The 22,492-nt window shown below is 38.1% G+C and overlaps 1 protein-coding gene across 2 annotated transcripts in view; it reads right to left on the reverse strand.

The window, feature by feature from the left end:
- The window catches only part of Dad (Daughters against dpp), a 170,488-nt gene that overhangs the window by 122,819 nt on the left and 25,177 nt on the right, over window positions 1-22,492 (reverse strand). For both annotated transcript variants that reach the window (XM_076528492.1, XM_033469408.2), the window contains exon 2: window positions 11,704-11,754. In XM_076528492.1, coding sequence (XP_076384607.1) covers window positions 11,704-11,754 — 51 coding nt within the window. The remainder of the gene's footprint in view (window positions 1-11,703; window positions 11,755-22,492) is intronic.

Here is a 22,492-nt window from a genome sequence, read left to right on the forward strand (position 1 = left end):
TAATTTCTGCGACTTTTCTTCGACTTTATTTTATTAATTTAACCCTGCTCGAGAAATTCGATTACTCTTAACCCTTTGCACTCGAAGCCACTTCAACTGTAAATCTAAAACAATTTTTCTGCCTTACAGTATTTCCATTTTATATTGCAAAGTGTATTTTATCTATATGAAACTGAGTCTCACGATTCATACAACAGTTACGCTTTTAATGATTTTCATAAACTTTGATAATATAAAAATGATCTTGGAACGTGATACGACAATCTTTCAGTGGTGCCTCAGAGTCGCCACTCGAGTGCAAAGGGTTAACTTTAAATCGTTCGAATACAACTTACACGATGGCACATTGCACACATCCGTCTTACTTGTCCACTGATTGAAATGTTTTGTATTGTGCGGATGCCATGGCGCGTCGAAGCGTGTGTTTACATTTTCACAGGCACGAGTTGTGTTTACGTTTGCTTCCTCCGCTTGAGACATTCGTAGTGCTAGTTTTTCCAACATTTGTACCGATCGGAAACTTTGTTTCATATAATATTATTTTGTCTCCTCTATGGTCTCTTTCTGATAATAAATGAAAAATTGATTCCTTTTTGTATTTATTTACTTTAGATCCCGCCTACGTTCTCCATTCGTTTTACCTGCATAAAGGAAAATTTTATAACTCTAGTACGCGAATATTCTTTGTAAATTTTGTACAACTTTAAATCATCGGAAACTTTTTGCCAAGGATTGTAGGTTCCATAAAGATTCCGATGAGGTGGCAATTAAAAAGAAAAAGTTATTTTATAAGTCTAACATACGATCTAGATCGTTTGGACAGCTCAGAAGTGAATCCGTTAACATTAAAATAGATATAAATAAAGATTGTGCTAATTAGCTGCAAAATATAACGATGCCGCAAATAATGCAAAGCGCAATTTTTACTGTAAGACAACATACTTTTGTATGAACCTAACCAAAAGAGAAACAAGAAAAAAATGTCAATGTTTAAAAAAGAAATTCCCTTTGAACTGTTTTTTGTTTTGTTTAGTCATTCCGTGATGAATGATAAGTGCTGCAATCTATTGTTTATTTATGAAGAAATCCGCTATATTGATTTATCAACCGAACGATCCTATGATAAAGAGATGTGTCTGCAACCACGTAACTAATTTTCAAAGAAAAGTGGATTTATACCGGTTAGCTTCTGAATCGTCCCGAAACACCGTAGACGGACGAAGTTTTTTTATAAGTACGATTCGATGCACCTCGGAATTCCGAATAAATATGTATTATCCTGGTTCTGTTGAAAAACTATTACTTCGCGAGTCCCTATTATTAGTATACAAGTGTACTCTCGCGTAGTATTCGATGACACATGGCATTTTTGCTTTTAACTCTTAAATGCATGACTTTTTGTTTTCAATTTCTACTTATCAAACTACATTTAAAAAATGAGTGTGTATTAAGGGAAAAAAGCGAAGAAAAAAATTATATCTTTAGGAAAATAGTTTTTTATTACAAAATTATCGTATATAGCCAATCGGCTACAAAACAAAATATTCTTCTGTATGTTGCCAAATGGCAACACGGTGCATTTAAGGGTTAAGACGTGCAGTAGGGCTCGGAATCAACCGGCACGCAACGTTCGGATCGCAAGGGCCACGCCTCCCGTCGCGACACATGCGCACGCGCCCGAGGTGCTCGTGCCGAAAGAGCTGACCGAACGGAGAGCGAGACGCGCGACACGAGTTGGGAGGCGTAGCCCTCGCAATTCGAATATTACGTGTCGGTTAATTCCGAGCCTTCAATCTCGAGGATAACGATGTAATTGCAATTTATATCTTGCAACATTTCATTCAGCAACACAAAATTGAAACAGTGAGCAGTAAAAATTGAACACGTATTAATGTGTCTATCAATATTAAAATTCAAATATCTCCCTAAGTAATAGTTTTTCGACGCAAGTAGATTCGTACATTTTTATTCAGAATCTCGAAGAGCATCGAACCGTGCGTAAAAAAGTATACGATACCATTGGAACAAATGAAGATGACCTTCGTGTGACCTTTAAGCGTATACTTACGTACGAAACAGCGGAACTGGATTACGTCCTCCTCGAAATAGAGAAAGTTTCGTACGAAACATTTTGTTCAAATAATAGCAATTGAAACGGCATGCCCTCCCAGTAGATAGATGTCTGTATAATTGCATAGGAAAAGCAGGAATTCTGGGGATCGCGGTCCCGCGAACACACTATTTCCATTCGAATCCAAGAAACAACGAAATGTCGTCGGCGACGCGACACGACGTGCCGCGGCCGGAATAACGTGGTGATTCAGGACGGGCGGGAATCGAGAGCGGGAAGCTTAAAAACGCAGCCGGCGTAACGCAATACGAGCAAGATTTGTCCTCGCGCGTTCGAAAGGGACTGCGCGCAGAACGTTGCGCGCCATGTCCTTCGGTCGTATTCGTTGAAATTTGCGCAATCGCCAGCGGAGCTCTGTCGCGGGCGCAGCGCGCGCACAGTACGCGCGGAAATAAATCGTATCGCCGCAGAAATTCTTCGCCCGCGTCTCCTGTCCTTTTCCCTTTTTCCACGAAACTGTCCGCGGCGGACGTGAACGCGAACACGGCCGAGTGCAGGTAACCGCGTCCGAACATTTTGCAGTAAACGAGCCCTCGTCGCTAATGGTTCATAAAAATTTATAATATAAAAAGTAATCCGATCGATGATGAACGATTATATATAACTCGTTAGCGCTATTATAAATTATTATAGGTTACTTATAATAACTATTATTATAATATAAATAATAATTAATAATAATATTAGATAATGCAAACATTTAGATTTCCTTATATACAGGGTGTCCCGAAAATGTCTCGCAATCCGGAAATGGGAGGTTCCCGAGGTCATTTGAAGCAACTTTTTCCTTTGCGAAAATTTTCTCCGAGGCTTCGTTTACGAATTATTAACGAAAAACAGTGACCAATAAGAATCGAGTACGGCTGACGCGCGACGGCCCAGCCAACGAGTGCACGGAGCCCAGTTCCGCTCATTGGCTCGGCCGTCCCGCGCCAAATGATCTCGCCTCTGATTGGTCACGGTTTTTCGTTAATAACTCATAAACGAAGCCGCGGATTGTATTTTCGCTAAGGAAAAAGTTGCTCCAAATGACCTCAGGAATCCCGTACTTTCGGATTGCCAGACATTTTTTGGGACACCCTGTAGAGTCGAATTTGAAAAGAAAAATCATTATGCTGCTTGGAATTTTTATAAGAACTGATAAATAAAAGATTTTGTGTTTTTAGTTATGCATTTTACGAGACCAGCTTACAGTACGAAGGAAAATAAGAATTAAAAAGTGATGCCACTTTGACATGAAATTATTAACGAAAAACACTGACCAATGAGAGATCGCGTACCGCTAACGCCCCGCCCTTACGACCACTGGCGCTGCGCCAGACGGCCAGCGCGACGTGGCATTGGCCGCGGGGGCGAAGCGTCGGCCGCGCTAGCCTCTTATTGGTCAGTGTTGTTTTTCGTTAATAACTCATTAACGATGCCTCGAAGGATATTTCTGTAAAGGAAACAGGAAAAAAAACACCCTTTATACAAGAATTTCCATACTCCATTTTCGTTATCCGGTTGAACGCTCTAACCGTTTCGCCCTGTTAATTACCGACGGTTCGTAAATCCGCCGCAAAGTGCTGGTTCAAGTTTCACGAATGAAAAAATTTCTCCCATTTCCCGGGTGAATGCAACAAGTGGCGATGCACGGTCTTTTATCTCCTCTGCTCCATCGCGATGGCCCAGTTTCCCTCTTCGAACATAAATCTACTCGGCCGCGTCTGCCGGATCGCGAGAGACAAACTCTCGTAATGAATTTCTTTCCTCGGGAATCACTTTTCGCCCCAATCTTTCGCAACGCTTTCTGCGACACACAGATGCCCGCTAACGGCACAAACTCGTCGTTCCTGGTGCAGCGAATTCTCTGAAATTGTCCCTCAGCTTGTAAACAAAAATAGATAGATTTGGGAAGAGCAGACACGATTACAGTATCTTCTCCCACGATTCGAACGCAATTCGGAGACTATGTGACACGATTCGAAGGCAATTCGGAGGCCATGTGACACGATTCGAAAGCGATTCGAAGGCAATTCAGAGGCCACATGCCACGATTCGACGGTCACGTACCTAGTACAGTAATTTCTCCCAAATTCGCGCACAGATTGTGCACGGAGATACGATTATTCGAGCCTTGCGTCTCGTTTTTATAGTTGTAGATAACCGGTAACTATAAAAACGCGCCGCAAGGCTGGAATAATCGTATCTTCTGTTCCCAAATTGTCAATTTTTGTGCGCAATCTGAGAATGAATTAGGGAGAAATTACTGTACCTTGTATTACCGCGGTTTTTCTTGCCTGACTCACACCCAAACAGACGATTTTTTGTTGCCTTCCGGGAATTCACGTCGCGTGCCGCATCACACGCTTGACCGGCCCCGTCGACCCTTAGTATCGACGCAGCAATAAATGACATAGACGTAGGACTAGAACAGAGAAATTCGTAACAATCCGAAATTTGGCATTTCCGGGAGAAATTACTGTTTTTTTTTGTAGTCGCTGATTTTGTCAATAACTATAAAGACGAGACCAGACGGCTCGAATAAATCGTGTCTCATTTTCCAAAATTGTCAATTTTTGTTTACAAGCTGAAGAACAATTGGAGAGAATTTACTGTATCGCGTATTTTATTCTACTCGCGTGTAACAGGGGCCACCGCGAACACAGTCAAATTCTGTCGAAATAACGTAAAAAATATGAGAACAATTATTTATGATAATTATTCAAATCGTCGATTGCATTCGATCGAGCTGATTACAAGCAGAAAGTATTTGCATAATAGATGATTTTGATATTGCAAGACCGTAAAATCAAGGTTCTAATGTATAAAACTGTCGAAGCGTTGCATAGAACTTTTTTTGAAATCTCAGATCTGGATAAAATAGTATTTTAAATGGTAAATAATAAATAGATATTTCATTTTACATCATGCATGTATTTTTGAAAATAAAATATTTGCACTTTGTTACATGGGAATAGCTGTAATGTAATTGTAATGTAATTGCAATGTAATTGTAATATAATTGTAATGTAATTGTAATGTAATTGCAATGTAATTGTAATGTAATTGTAATGTAATTGTAATGCAATGTAATTGTAATGTAATGTAATATTAGTATATATTATTTATTATAATTATGTATTATGATATGATTATATATAAAACATATAATTAAGCGGACTATTAATTATCGTCTTTTACGTCTTTTCACGAGTCCATTTAACGCATCGCCGTTTAGGATTTACGCTGCAGAGTTACCGGTGGCTTGGATCTTACTAGCGCCTTTGTGTCCCTCGAAATCTTTGGACCTCTGACAAGATCACGTTACATAAATGTGGGCATCGGTACAACATTCTATCGACACGAGATACTTTTACCTCAAGCGGTATAACTCTCCTAAGTAGCGTATTTCTGCTAACAAATATACGTGCTACGTATACATTGTACATTCGCGTGCGTGTATTCGCCAGCAAACTCGCAGTCCTCGAAGCCGCGGGCGCTATTATTTCGTCATACGATGCTTGGCACGAAATGTGCGATCGTATATAGATACGTACGTCATCGTGTGATTTCAAAGGAATCGTTCGTTTGTTAAGTATCGACAGCAGAAGAAATTTCCGTAAGGATAGTAGAAGCGAGATCCGCAGGCCCGCGCGAAGCGGCCAAGTCAAGGAGCGCGCGAAGCCCAGTTCCGCTGATTGGCTCGGCCGCTTAGCGCCAGCTGAGCTCTCCAATCGGAGAGCGAGCGCGGCCGGCGCTCCGCTCTTGCGGCCAATGCCGCGTCGCACTGATCTTCTGACGCAACGGTAGAGGTCGCGTCGCGCTAGTCGTCTGACGCAGCGGCAGAGATTGCGAGAGTGGAGCCGATCTCGCCTCTCATTGGTCATTGTTTTTCGCTAATAACTTGTAAACGAAGCCGTGGATTGCATTTTCGCTAAGGGAAAGTTATTTCAAATGATCTCAGAAAACTCTACGAGACAGTTTTGGATCACCCTATATATTACACTAAATAAAATCATGCAAGTGTTATCCCATAAGTGGTCGCTAATTGCTATTAAGCAGATACGACATTAAATAAATTAAATAAAAAGAAAAAAGTGTCGAAACTTTTTCTAATATAGCGAAAGGAATGTTAGGCGAAGCGATTGATCTGTAATAGAGAAGCATGAAATTAACGTACGCAAAATAAAGCAATTTGTTTTATTTTTGTTACGAGCAAAACATTATGATGTCATACATTTTTCGTACTACCATCCTTGTTTTTAATCTTTGCCTCACAATCACGTCTGAGAGATGTGGTAAAAAAATCGGGTCAGAAATGATTATCACGTCTGAGAGACGTGATCGCAAAATCGGTCCGAAGTGACTATCACGTATGGAAGACGTGGTACAAAAATCAAGCTAGAAATATCATCACGTCTGTGAGACCTGGTACAAAAATTAGGCCAGAAATGATTATCACGTGTGAGAGACGTAGTCAAAAAATCGGGCCAGAAATGATTGTCTCGTCTGAGGGACGTGGTCAAAAAATCTAGCCAGAAATGATTACCACGTCTGAGAGACGTGGTCAAAAATCAGGCCAGAAATGAGAATGATGCGTCAGTCGGGCCAAATATAAACATAACTTGTTAGGCTCGTGTTAGACTAGGGGATACTTGTTTTGTGGTTTTTTGTTGTTTAATTGTTTTATTAGTAGCTAAAGGAGGCGACGCAGGATCTTTAAATAATCTTTAATTGTTTACAATTCATACGAAAGTCAATCGATTCCGGTGAAATTTTTAACATACATATAACTTACCGAGATCTACAAAACGAATTTTTTAAATTTTCGTTGTAGGTTCAGATAAAACAGCTAAAAAAACAAGAGTTTTTTGTTTTCTTTTGTCATTTTAAGCAGTAGCAACCTTTTAAACAAGCATTCTAGTTATGATCTAGCAGACTTGTCGCTCTGTCATCTAAAAAAAAATTCAAGTCGATTAGTTCAGTTTTATAAAAGTTCTTACGTTTTGAAAAGTGTCCGAATATTAATCGGAGTCACTGTATTTACATTCCGTAAGAAATTCGTGATTGGCACAACTTCACACGTTTTTGAAACATGAATTGCGGCACAAAGGATTATATTATACAGGGTGGGGCATTTTAAACAGGTCACCTGAATAACTCGCTTGTTTTTGAAGATAGAAGGAAATGCATTAGACCAAACTTACTTGTTATCGGGGGGCTCATATAATCTGGTATTACCAATTTTTCTGTAGGTGGAGGCGTCAAGGAGATACGAAGGTCAATTCCGTTTTTTTTTTTAATGGAACAATGTTTTTTTTACTTACGTTCTGATAGAGTGTTTCGAGACAAATACAATGGACTATTATGAAGATCATTCAAGATCACCCAAAGTGACACAGAAAAGCAAAGCTAAAATACAGTAAAATGGCAAATAATCACACAAATTTGTTTATAAATGTAATCAAAAAATAATGTTATCTATTTACTTGTGTGCAATTTTTATCGTCATAATGTAAAAGCTAAGATCAAGTCCAATGCAACGACCACAACGCTATGACCGTATGACATTTAGTACGAAAAGTCCAGAAATATTTACGACATTTCTAATCCTTCGCTGAAATATATAAATCTCTGAATTGTTCTTCAAATTATTTTCTAAAACAGATAATTTAATAATGTTTGAGGATACAGATAAGCGTACAATGTGACTGAATGTTTGTTTATCTTCTGTCTTGCAGTTGACTTTGGGTGACCTTGGATGACCTTCATAATAGTTCATTGTATTCGCCTCGAAACACTCTATCAGAATGTAAGTAAAAAATCTTACTGTTCCATTTAAAAAAACAGAATTGACCTTCGTATCTCCTTGACGCCTCCACCTACAGAAAAATTGGTAATACCAGATTATATATGAGCCCCCCGATACCAAGTAAGTTTGGTCTAATGCATTTTCTCCTATCTTCAAGAACAAGCGAGTTATTCAGGTGAGCTGTTTAAAATGCTCCACCCTGTATAAAGGATTATATTACTTGAAATAGTCCGTTTTTATTCATGCCGTTAAAAAATCTTTGCAATTTTGTTTTCTTGGTTTTATACTCCAATCTCTGCTCTTATCGCATCTCCGAGCTCCCTATTGTTGTTGCATCGCTTCCTATTGCCACTTATCGCGCATCGTCGAGTTCCTCATAAATCCATCACGTTTATCCTTTACTTCGTGCATGGCACATTCTTTCGTTGAAGCCGCTCTTACATTTCCTCTGCTGCGGCGTCGAGTAACGCTGCGTTGTCCCGCCGATAATTACCGATATCGTTTTTGGTTTTCTTCCATAAACCAAATTCAAATGTCTTTTAACAAACAGCAGATCGATACATTCGTTTTTTCGATATCATTGACATTTCTCTGCCGAAATTTCTACTCGTACTTTCGGCCTTATCTTTGCGAAGATAAATACAAGATAATTAATACAATTGCATTTCATACTTGGAAGCAACTATTGCAGAGTTGGGCAAAAAGTAATCCGATTAACGATTATAATTTAATTATTATAGTTATATATTGTAGATAATATATTTTATGATTATTATAATAATTATTATTATATTATTATATATTATATAATAACTAGTTATTATAATTAATCTATAACAGTTTATAACAGTGTTAACGAGTTATAATCGTTTATCATCGACCAGATTACCTTTCAGATTATAAATTATTATAAATTGTTATAAATCATTCAAGATCAACGATAAACTAACCAGTTATAATCGTTAATCGTACATTCTAATTGAAATGTCATGGGCAAAATTAGAATAGAATTTTTCATTTCTATTGAAACAACGATATACCGCGAAATGCGAGTGGAACAGAAATGTTTACGATGTTAAAAAAAAATTGGAGGATCGAAACTTCAATCTTGGAGCGAACACGGCGGAGAGATAACTCACTTTACTTCGTCCGCAGTTATTATGCAAATTGTTGGCGCATGAAACATCGAACTCATCTACGAATGAATACAGTCATTCTCTTGCACACGAGTAATTTTTACCGCTCGTGGCTAGACTACGCACGGATCGAAACGGCACGAGTCATTGGCGCACGGTGAACGCACGCGATGGATCTATCGATGGCCGAAGGATCTTCGGTCGAGCTCTCGACGGTGCCGATGCCGAGAGAACCAGTTTAGAATGAGTCATAAAAAGAGAAAAGAACGGAACAGGGAGTAGTCGGTCAAAATCAGCAACAGGAAACCGAGCCTCGACAAAGGATTCGGAGAAGAAAAAAAACCATTTGAGAGCGCGATCACGTTCTTTGCGAGATCCAACAAGAACTAACGAAAAATACGTGGGTACACTTGCAGACAAAAGGTTAAGAAACTTTACATCTCGTTAACGTTTCGGTAGAATTTGATATTTGGATCACGGCTTATTAAATTAAAAGCGCATATCAGTTGGCGCGAGGCGGCCAAAGGCCAGTCCTGCTGATTGGCTCGGCCACCTAGCGCCAGCCAATCGGAGAGCGAGCGCGGCCGCCGCTCTACCCTTGTAGCCAATGCCGCGTCGCGCTGACGCAGCGGCAGAGGTCGCGAGACCACTCTCGTCTGCCGATCTCGCCTCTCATTTGTCAGCGTTTTTCGTTAATAACTCGTAAACGAAGCCGCGGATCGCATTTTCGCTAAGGAAAAAGTTACTTCAAATCACCTCAGGAACCCTTCATTTGGGACACCCTCTATAAATAACAATATATTGCAATACCGTCTTATTTAGTGCGTGCGACAAATAAAAAGAAGAATAAAAATAAACAGAAATACAAAAATACGATCGAAATGAAAAAGTAACAAATAGTCGAGTAATAAATCGAAAAAATTATCAGCACATTATCTAATATGTTAATAAACCGCTTTGACGGGCATGCTTGTGTACATGTCTCACACAGGTACGCCGAATTGGCAAAGAGTAGTTTTAAACCGCATAAACATTCGAATTGCAAAAATTCGAATTAAAAATTTCAAATTATAAAAATTCGAATCCAAACTATGGTTTAATATTCTGTAATCGTAATCGCAAGGTTATTTCAGCACAAGAGAATCGAACGATTCTCAACAATTCCATTGACAATCGGACGGAGACAAATTTAAAGATTGATTCACAGTTCTGGCACGACAGATGACAATATTTGCGAGTTAAAGGATCGAGCTCTGCAACAATTCGCTGGTGGATCGACGCGCCCGAATCGAAGCTGTAGGCTCGACATTTTCACGATGCAGGTACAATAAAAGACCGATCGACTTCCATCAACCGGATCAATGTTTGTCAGCGGGTCGACGTTGACCACGGAAACGGCGATACCCTGAAACCTATCTCCGTATGGTTCCTCGCAATCGGTAAGATCGACTTACAACATGTCCGTTGAAGTTCTAAGATGATGTATCCGTGCGCGCAAAGCGAGTCGAGATCGCGACTATCAACCTCGAAGCAAAAAAAGAAAAGAAAAAAGAAACAAACTATCTGCCGGTTGTATCTACGTGAACGCGAATCGCAGCAAGTTGATTACTCGTTCATAGGTTCGCAAATATTTAATTCCTCGGACTTGCGAATGTTTTCCGAAACTCGGAAAGGAGACGTTTATCCTTCGATAAAAATAATTAACGAGTCGTTGTCGATATATAAATTATAAATTTCTTTAACTTTACGCACGTGTCTTTATATTAAACAATTTTTATCAACACAGGATGCATCATATATATTCATTAATATATATTAGTATGTATTAAATATAAATTATAAATTCGATAAAATTATAATTACATATATTTAATTATATTATATATTTATTATATTTAATTATTATTATATTTTTATTTATTATGTATTTATTATATACTAATTATATATTTAATTATATATTAATCGTATACATCATTTCTTGTAACTAGCAACTTACTGAATTCTTTGTACTTCGCAAATAACTTTTCCAACAAATCTTCCTGCTTAATTAACAAAAGTTAATTATTTGACAGCAGATAGATTAAGTAAAATACAGGGTGTCCCATAATTATGTTAACACCGGGAAAGGAGTGATTCCTGAGTCGATTTGAAGTAACTTTTTCCTTAGCGAAAATGCAATCCGCGGCTTCGTTTACTAGTTATTAACGAAAAACAGTGACCAATGGGAGCCGTGCTCGCCTAGCGCCAGCTGGACCTTCCAATCGAAGCCAATGCCGCGTCGCGCTGACGCAGCGGCAGAGGTCGCGAGACCACTCTCGCCTGCCGATCTCGCCTCTCATTTGTCAGCGTTTTTCGTTAATAACTCGTAAACGAAGCCGCGGATCGCATTTTTGCTAAGGAAAAAGTTACTTCAAATGACCCCAGGAACCTCTCATTTCTCGCTTGTACAATAATTTTGGGATACCCTGTATATTATATATATATATATATATATATATTATATAATATGTTGTTTGCCAGTTTCATTCGCAAACATTTCAGCGAATTTTCATGTCACCACTTGGAAAATATTATTCTGCTCGACAGTGCGACAGCGTTTGCACGTATAATGCAGAGATAGACGAAGGAATTTTACTCACCTTCGGGTCTCAGTCTGTCAGCAATAAGGCAGTACGGGGGTGGCGGCGACTCTGGAAGATGATAAAGAAAACCATAGATTAGTAATCGATATTACATCAATTTTATTTTCAGCTAAAAATTAAAACGTATCGAAAGTCACGTATAATTTCTTAAAGCGGGAGTAATTCTAATACGTTCGCGAACCGACTATCAATTTTTAATCATTTGGAGATATACAGGGTGTCTCAAAAATGTCTCGTAATCCGGAAATGGGGAGGGGGGTAGCTGCAGTCATTTGAAGTAACTTTTTCGTTAGCGATAATGTTCTATGAGGCTTTGTTTACGAGTTATTAACGAAAAACACCGACCAATGAGAGATCGCGTACTGCTGTCGCCCCGCCGTCGCAATCCCTGTTGCTGCGTCAAACGGTCAGCACGATGCGGCATTGGTCGCAAAGGCCGAGCGCCGGCCGTGCCTTCCTCTTATTGGTCACTTGTTTTTCGTTAATAACTCGTTAACGATGCCTCAGAGAACATTTTCGTAAAGGAAAAAGTTGCTTCAAATCACCTCAGGAATCACACCACCGTTACCACACCACGAAATTTTGGAGACGCTAAAAGTTTATTCCACGAGTACCATGAAACGTGCAAATGTTTGCATTGGTGCTCACAGATACGTTGCCTTTTAAAATTATATTTGTACAGGTTTGGTACTACTAGAGTGGTGTTACTGCAATAAGTACTATTATATATTATATATTGTATATTGTATATTATATATTATATATTATATATTATATATTATCTATTATATATTATAAATTATATATTATATATTATATATTATATATTATATATTATATATTATATATTATATATTATATATTATATATTATATATTACATATTATATATTATATATAATATTATATATACTATATTTAGTATATATTGCTGTAATATAAAAAACGAACTGGATCTACCATTGCCTGGCCAGTGATTGGTGCTATCAGGAAAAACAACTATGCAAGGCGATGCATGCGCAGGGAGTACCACGCTACGGCGTGAGGCCTCTACCGGCGAACATTACAATTCTGCCGTCGCGTCGCGTCGTGTCGTTGGCGTAGTTCAGAGTTACAATGTTCACCCGGTGGATGCCCCACGCCGCTGTGCGGGATTCTCTCTCTCTCTCTCTCTCTCTCTCTCTCTCTCTCTCTCTCTCTCTCTCTCTCTGTGCGCATGCGTCGCTTTGCGTAGTTGTTTTTCCTGACTGCGCCGTGTCCGGCTTCGTAAACTGTTTCAATACAGATGCATGTAAGTATTATGAAACACAATCTACAACTGTCCCTGCTGACCAATGATCGCTATACCACCGATCTTTATGCACAATAAAAATTGCCAACGTCGATCGCAACGAACTAAAGTGAGATCGTAATCTGTTTTCTTTTCTAACGCGTTCCGTGCTACCTGCACCATCGATGGTACATGCTTACATGTTTACATGTGAATTAATTACCACCACAAGAATGGGTTATAATAACTTTGTTTCATTACGCGTGAATATAATGTGAATTTTTGAAGAATGGATCTTCATACAGTACGAAACGGTTTTTATTATAAAATCCTTAAATTATATTGTATATTCAATACATATAATTATTTTTCCCGTTAGAGAAAAGCCTTTTGAAATGCAACGATTTCAATTTTCTTTTTTTACATGTTGATGGGACCAGTTTACTACACAATGATCAATTATTTTTAACTTTGCTACAACTTGGAACAACAGAAAAAAAGTAACAGCAAAATTAAAATAATGTATTTTAATTATCATACACATGGTAAACTGGTCTTGTTAACGTTTAAAAGGAATTCAAGTCATTCGGTCAAGTTTGGAAAATGTTATCACGTTTTAAACAGCGTTCGACCACTTTGCGCCAAGGTTCGTACATAATTCTGATTGTTTTCGAAATTACTGTTACCGTTTCAATTTCATCGCTCGTCCAATAATCGAGAATATTCGCCGATCCGGCGCTGCTGAATTCCCGAGCACGCCGGATTATTGGAATTCTACCGTACCCGTTTCCACGGAACCCTCTGCATCGAGCGTTAAAATCGGTCTTCGGGGAAGAATCTTACATCGTTTCACACTTAGCAAAGCCATTAATACCTGTACGGTCGATCCGAACGGATATGCGCGCGCTCGGCCGACCGCAAGCGACAGTAAACGCAACATTAAAACGAAACGAAACGAAACGGAGACATTCATTAACGGCGCCAGCGAGGGCACGATAAATCTATTTTAGCGGGGATAGCCGTTCTGCGTTGCGTTCCGATTCCAATTTAATCCGAAACGGACTCGGCGACGGCAACGCGGACCGAGAAGGAACGAGAGAGAAAACTCCAACTCCAAGGCTCTGTTTTCGATTAAGCGGCATTAACCCTTCGCCCCGCGACTTAAGTTTCAAGAACGTGTGCCACAAACAACAACAAGATCGGTCACGCGTCGGGCCCTTTCACAGTTGCGCGAAACGTCTGAAGTTGTGCTGCTAATCGCGAACTTTTTACGGAATGTAAATACAGTGACGCCCGTTAATATTCGGACACCTTTCAAAACGCAATAACATTTTTTAGAACTGGACTAAACGACCTGAATTCTTTTCTTCTTAGATCATAAAGCGATATGACTACTAGACCACAACTAGAATGCTTTCTTAAATGTTGCTACTGTTTAGAATGACAAAAGAAAACAAAAATCTCTTGTTTTCTAAGTTTTTCGTCTAAGCCTATTTGTTTTGTAAATCTCGGTAAATTATACGCAGGTAAAAAATTTCAAGGAAATTGACTGACCTTCGTATGAGCCGTAAACAATTAAAGATCGTAAAAAGCCCAGCACGAGTCAAGCTGGTTTCTGCGTCGCCTCCTTTAGCTACTAGTAAAACAATTAAATGACGGAAAACAAAAAACCTCAAAATACATATCTCCTAGTCTAACACGAGCCTAAATAGTTGTGTTTACATTTGGTCCAACTGACGCACCACGGCTCTCATTTCTGGCTTTCTGACCACGTCTCTCAGACGTGATAATCATTTCTAGCCCAATTTTTGTACCACGTCTCTCAGACGTGATACTAAATTCTGGCCCGATTTTTTGACCACGTCTCTCAGACATGGCAATCATTTCTGACCCGATCTTTTGACCACGTCTGTCACACGTGATAATCATTTCTGACCCTATTTTTTTACCACGTCTCTCAGACGTGATAATAATTTCCGGCTCGATGTTTTGACAACGTCTCTCAGACGTGATAATCATTTCTGGCTCAATTATCTGACCACGTCTCTCAGACGTAGTTGTAGGGCAAATAGTTAATGAAAATCGGGGCGGGCAACGAAACACGTCCGACGAATGGCGCGTTACGCCCCGTTAGGAGCCCTAATCCAAAACCGGAGGATTCTATTATTGGCGCGCCCAGCGAAATCGGTATATTGTTTTACGTTCTTTTACGTGTCGCTCTGAAACCATAGGGGACAAATTGTGGCGTGAATATCGCGTATGTCGAGGTAACACGATGCGGCGCGGCGCGGCGCGGCGCTTAGGAACACGAGATCCTATTGTAGCCACGGCAAGCGTCTTCTCCACGGACTTGCCGCAACAACATTCGAAGAAAGTGCTACAACATTTAGACGATACGGATCAGTGTTGGACATTTCATCCTCGAATTGTTTCGAATGAATATTTATCCGAGATAATTATCCGAAGCGAACATTTTTGAGCCGAACATTTTATTCAAATAACGATTATTATTCATTTATTTGTCGTAAATTATAAATACGGAATTATTCGAACAGAGACTGTAAAATTGTTACGATAATAACGGTTTATAGGATTGTACAATTGCCGGTGCTTTTGTCTACACCCGTGGAAAGATTATTACTTCGTTATCCATGAATGATCATCGACTCTACAAAAAGATAACAAGCTTTCCGACAAAACGTTTGAAAAGGGTAATATCGAAGAACTAAATCGATAAACTATGAAAAGTTTCATACAAAACCTACGTTATATTATTCCATTATTTTTAATCAAATCGATTATTTTCAGTACGAATTGCTGTACAAATAAATTGCTATCCCAATGAATTCTTGCTCGAACAAAATTTTATCCGAATGAATTCATATTTGAATAAAATCTCACTCGGTTACAATTTTATCTCGATAAATGTTTATTCGATAGTCTCGAATAAAATTTGATTCGTTGATATTATAGAATTATGTTATAGCGTATTACATATAGTATATTATATTTATCTTTCTTCGACTTGAAATTTAGTTTAATTTTCTTACTACCACGGTCTCGTCTGTGCATATAACATCGTTAATCTTCGTGATTACGTGTTCCATAATTATGTGATTCCTGAGGTCATTTGAAGTAACTTTTTCCTTTACAAAAATTTTCTTCGAGGCATCGTTAACGAGTTATTAACGAAAAACACTGACCAATAAGAGATCGCGTACGGCTGACGCCCCGCCCTCACGACCACTGCCGCGACGTCAGTCGGTCAGTGCGACGCGGCATTATTCGCGAGGGCGGTGCGCCGGCCGCGCTCGCTGTCCGATTGGTCAGTGTTTTTCGTTAATAACTCGTTGACGATGCCCCGGAGAAAATTTTTGTAAAGGAAAAAGTTACTTCAAATCACCTCAAGTATCACCCCTTTCCGGGTGTTAACATAATTACAGGACACCCTGTATAAGTTGGTACCTATGAAATATCGGATTTCTATTACGCGGAAATGTTTGTCTCCCCGCTTACGCGCGCGTTATGTTGTTATTTATATAACATATACATAATGTTATTTATATACATTATACATATATACATTATGTTATTTATATAACATATAAAATAAACTTTTTTACAATCATGTCGTGTATTGCCAGCATCTTATTTTGTCAAAAAGAAACATAATTCCATTAAAGATGGGTATCTGTTGGTTTCACGATACGTAAATCTTCTGTACCGCTTTTAAATGCCTCCGGCAATGCGACATTTCTGTACCTCTACGTAAAATCTTGATTGTATACAGCGTACGCAAATTACTTTGTGTTACTTCGCAAGTCCTTACGATCCCGAAAGCGATAATAACTCTTATTCCTCCCTCATTTCGCTAACTTCTTAAACAAAAGGGCAATCTTGTGCGTGCAACGTCTAATTAAAGTTCTACGAATTACCCAACGAAGAAACGTAAAGAAGTTCGCGACGTTAGAGAGGATTTATCTTATGTCGAAGGCTCAAGTTAATTGTCAATTTTAATGAAAGATAATCGACGATGACGGTAAAATTAGTTTCTAAAATTAGTTTTCGTTGAAATGCTGTTTTTTTTATGAGGAAAAGAAACGGGAAGATTTATTTTCAATATCGACAACACTTCGAGACAGAGTTGCTTTTATATAATTAATTAATTTAATATAACACAAGCAATAGAATATATAGGGTGTCTCAAAAATGTCTCGCAATCCAAGAATGAGGGTTCCTGAGGTTATTTGAAGCAACTTTTTCCTTTGTGAAAATGCAATCCGCGGCTTTGTTTACAAGTTATTAACAAAATACGCTGGACCAATAGGAGGCGAGCTCGATTGGCGCGAGGCGGCTGAGCCAACGAGCGCGCAACGCCCAGTTCTGCTCATTGCCTCGGACGTCTCGCGCCAGCTGATCTCGCTTCTCATTGGTCACTGGTCTCATTGGTCACAAAAGTTAAAAAAAAACAAGGGTTATTTATTTTTTTGTTATTCCAAATAATAGCAGAATTAAAAAAGAAACGTGTCTCGATCCATTGCACGGTTACATTTAAAAACTGACGTTTAAAAGAAATTCTAGTCATTTCAAATCCAGTTTTAAAGCAGTTATCGCGTTTTGAAAGGTGTCGACGCGATACTTTTGCCAGGGATTGTATTGTATTATAGCAACCCCTATTCGACAAATATTGTCTTCAGAAGGAACACGTTCAACGTTTCAAGCACTGCTATAATAAGATAACACTGTTTCGAAAACAGCCCATTTGCCAATTTCACTAATATTTATGGCATCTAAATATCATATTTGCAAACATCAAGATAGTACAAGAAAAAGAAAGTTTCGCAGTTGCGAGAACATCAATGACAATATTATTCGAAATAATCAATTTTTCGCCATGGGGGGAAAAAAAGGATGAAACGCAAGGAGCTACGTGCGGTGTGAGAGTGCAAACTGCGTAAGAACCGTGTAAGAAGAACTATATCCTCGAAATAGTGCTTTTAATATATTTATTTATACTCACAAGAAAGTTCTCGTTTGCGTTTCCTCGAAATTCGTCGCCGGTTCTAGCATCGCATAATATTACGTAGCAAAAAAGAACTAGTTGTTTGTACGTGATAGCGTTCTGTCGCGTCGGGTCGCGTCGTGTCGCATCGTGTTGCGTCGTGTCGCGTCGTGTCGCGTCGTGTCGCGCCGCGCCGTGTCTCGTCGCGGCGACGCGACGTATCAATTAAAATTAAGTTTCTGACTCAGTGTCCGTTTGAAATTCTGTACCGTGCGCGCCGGCGCTCCTCCGGTTTGTCAAAACATGGTGACCTTGTCCACCATCGCCGCGGCTCGTTTGCTCGCGGGAGGTAAGAATGGTGGCCTAACGAGATGTATTATACACGTTGCTATTAGAGTACGAATATCCCTGCTCGCTTATCACATTTGCTAATTTCACAAACGCAAGAATGTTACAATTTATAACTCAATGAAATATAAATGGCTAAATTTATGAATTACAAACTCGCTTTAACGTTAAACCTACTGCGAAACGACCGCTATTCGAAAGCTTTCAGCAAAATTTTTTCAATTCAACGTTCTCGCTTTTCCTCAACTCTACTTTTCAATACTCACGTCGCAAAGTATTTAAAAATCTTTTCAAACGGAATCATGTTTTTCTAAAGTGGTCTGAATCGGTTGATTAATTTTTTGCAAACATTAGACCGACTAGTAGTTTTCTAGAAAATGAGCATAGAAACATTTTTCTTAGATTGCAATCGATTTAAACGTTAAAAACAATTAACGAAAAAATATTTTCTCAACTTTTTAATCCGAGCCTACACGACGAAGATTTACGAAAAATGCGGTTTATGGATTTCGGTAACTTATACAGGGTGTTTCCTTAACTTTTTCCCACATTTCTTCGCGCACTTTTGTTAAACTGACATAAAAATGTTTCGGACAAATGTTTGTCGGTTCCCTGTTTGCTATACGACAAAACGTTTAATTTTAAAAAATGGTTATTTTTTCAATAAAAAAATCGGGGTCACTTTAATTTTTTTTAAAAATGGCATTGCATATTTTTTACTTCACGTGAATGTAGCTCGTGTCTAGACGAATATATGTGTATATATATATATAAACAATATTTTGCGTTATTATACAGGGTGTCCCAAAATTATGGTACTTCCGGGAAATAAGAGATTCCTGAAGTCATTTGAAGTAACGTTTTCCTTAGCGCAAATGCAATCTGCCGTTTTGTTTACGAATTATTAACGAGAAACAATGATCAATGAGAGGCGAGATCAGCTAGGCGGTCGAGCCAATGAGCGCGCAAAGCCCAGTTCTACTGATTGGCTCGGCCGGCTCGTGTCAGCTGATCTCGCCTCTTATTGGTCACTGTTTTCCGTTAATAACTCGTAAACGAAACCGCGGATTGCATTTTCGCTAAGGAAAAAAGTTACTTCAAATGACTTCAGGAATCCTTCATTTCTCGCTGGTGCAATGATTTTGGAACATCCTGTCGATTTATGACTGGACCGTGGATCTTTATGTAAAATAAAATCTTCTGATTCGGTCGCAAGAAAACAGATTTATTATTATAAATTATTATTACTCATTAAAATGAGTTTTATTTCAGACACAGCGGATTTTTATGCAAAATAAAAATTAAATCAGCCTCTAATTGCAAGAAACGAGAGTCAAGTGGAAATTGATTTACTTTTATTTTAATCATTTTAATGAGCATAGACTGGGAATCCTAATGCAAAATAAAAATTCCCTGCGTCAATTACAGGACGCAGCAACTGCATAGACATTTATTTCTTACTTCGATAGTTTTAACGAATTGAAAATAGCGCAGCAGCGTCTTTTAATTCCCTAAATGCTTTTTCCCCGTTGCATTTTAATCCATTCATTTTTGTCATAAATACATCAAATCCGCAGTCTATCAACGAGTAAAATAATCTGACAGCGTTCTCATATCGATAAGGCTTTATTTTTTATACGTATACAGCACATATACTTATAATATGTATAGCATACATTATTGTTTGATATTATCACCATGATAGATTTATTGATCACACGATTATCTCGATATTCACAGATATTCCACACGTGTTCTTCTTCCATTTCTTCACGCACTTGACATCTTTTAATATGAAATCTGCATGGAAACTGAATAAGGGGCATCGAGAAGGCGGTTTGCGAAGACCGAGGTAAACATCGCATGCGATACGTAGAAGTCAGGAAGTCATCGTCGTACTAATATTAAAACACGATAATATCTGGAAAACGGATGAGTTTTCAACACATGTTTGCTAAGGCTTGATTAACCTGTTAAAGTAATTTGACGGGCCCGATTCGCGCTGGAGACGCCTGGTAATAACCTGTTAAGCATGAATATTATTTCGTTCTTTTAAATCGGAATATACAAAATTGTGTTCTCTTCTCATCGATATTTAAACATTAAAATAAACGCAGGTACGACATAAATATACGTTGTCAGATGCAAAATTAAATTCATCGTCAACTTCGATCTCCAGGTCTTGTTTAGAAGGAGCGTTTTCTGCGGAGCGTTTTCAATCACATATCGCGTGATTGTTGCTGTTTCGTTTCATTTATTACATTTAGCCAACTTGGTTTAAAGCATGGCTGAGAAAATGTAGCAATGACGGAATAAATGACTCGCGTTCGAAAGTAAGTAAATATTTGCTAATATTTCTAAATTTGATATTATAGTTTCGGAAAACGGCTTGCAAAATCTCCATTCGCGTGATTGGAGTATTTCTAAAAAGAAACAAGGTACATACCGAGAACCTAATTAAACCATTGCAATAAAATGTATACGATACGTTTAAACACTAGCAATATGATAATAGTGTAATAATATAATAATCTTAACGTCAAACATTCTAGAGCTAAGAAGATTTCACCGATATTCGTAATACTGTTTCAATCTCTGTCAATTTCAATTTCCATTTCAGTTTCAACTTCAATTTCAATTTCAGTTGCAATTTCAGTTTCAATATCAATTTCAGTTTCAACTTCAATTTCAATTTCAGTTTCAACTTCAATTTCAGTTGCAATTTCAGTTTCAACTTCAATTTCAACTTCAATTTCAATTTTAGTTGCAATTTCAATTTTAGTTTCAACTTCAATATCAATTTCGGTTTCAACTTCAGTTTCAACTTCAATTTCAATCCCAGTTCCAATTTCAATTTCAGTTTCAATTTCAGTTTCAACTTCAAACTCAACTTCAATTTCAATCTTATTTGGAAAATAAATTATTTGAAAGTAATGTATTTGTCGAATATATTGTCAAATAAATGACATTATTTCAGATGCAGTGATAGACCAAAATAACAAATAAAATAAAAATTTTGTTCGAATAATTATTTGAATAATATCTTCAACTTCAATGGTGCCCATCCTTGAGAAAAACTAAATAATACAGTACAGGAAAACTGTACAATACGATACAGAAGGATTATACAAGTGTTTAATAAGGTGATTTAAATAACCCAACAATTGCAGTAAATAAAACAGTACAGGAAAAAACTGTACAATACGATACAGAAGGATTGTACAAGTGTTTAATAGAGTGATTTAAATAACCCAACAATTGCAGTAAACAGATTCAGTACACGATATACGTATGTACACAAATGTTTGGCTCCTTATTGAAAATAATGCAACAGATAAAAAGTTAACGAATATTATAGACAGCTGTGCCTTTCTTTCGCTTTCTCAATGTCATTTGTAAACTTCATTTTTACTAATTGCAATTTAGCCGAAATATTATAATTACCCGATGACACCGACAGACGATTAGAAGAATATACCTCGTAGCACAGGAGTGTACGCGTACGAAATCATGTTTGCGCAGTTCCGAATATCATAGCAAGTACAGATAAATTATTGTATTCTTGCACATTTATTTTAATATTTAATTAATGATACTTGCAGAATAGTTAATTAAATAACTAATAATATTTAATTAATAATTGTATTAATATTTGTGTTTTCACGTGTACGATGATCTAGCACACGTTTGACATCCAAACAAAGGTTTATCCATTTTATCTGGAGCATAAACGCAGCGTGAAAGAAATTCGTTAACAGTTACGAAGTACAACAACAACATACGTTCGTTTGCCGATGCTTCGAAGTAGTAACTGCAAAGATAATATTAGCCGTTGCCCGTCATTTGTAGAACTGGCCGAGAACAGTTTACACATTTCTTCGTCTTCGCTTCCACGTTTGAACTTCCGAGTCCCTAGCACGTTTGAAGTGAAACTTCAAGCATTGTTTGTATTTGCACAACAGATACGAAGTGCTGACACCGACAAAGATTCGTGACCGCCGCGTACGTACGCGACCGCGAACGATTCAAACGAAAATTTGAAAGATATTATCGTCGTTTCGAGCAAAAAAACAACAACAAAAAACCAAAAAAGAAGTACCACGTAAATTCCAAGCAATTATTCGATATATATACACGGTGGGGCATTTTAAACAGGTCACCTGAATA

Source organism: Megalopta genalis, chromosome 1, assembly GCF_051020955.1.
Source record: "Megalopta genalis isolate 19385.01 chromosome 1, iyMegGena1_principal, whole genome shotgun sequence".
NCBI classification, from domain to species: Eukaryota; Metazoa; Arthropoda; class Insecta; order Hymenoptera; family Halictidae; genus Megalopta; species Megalopta genalis.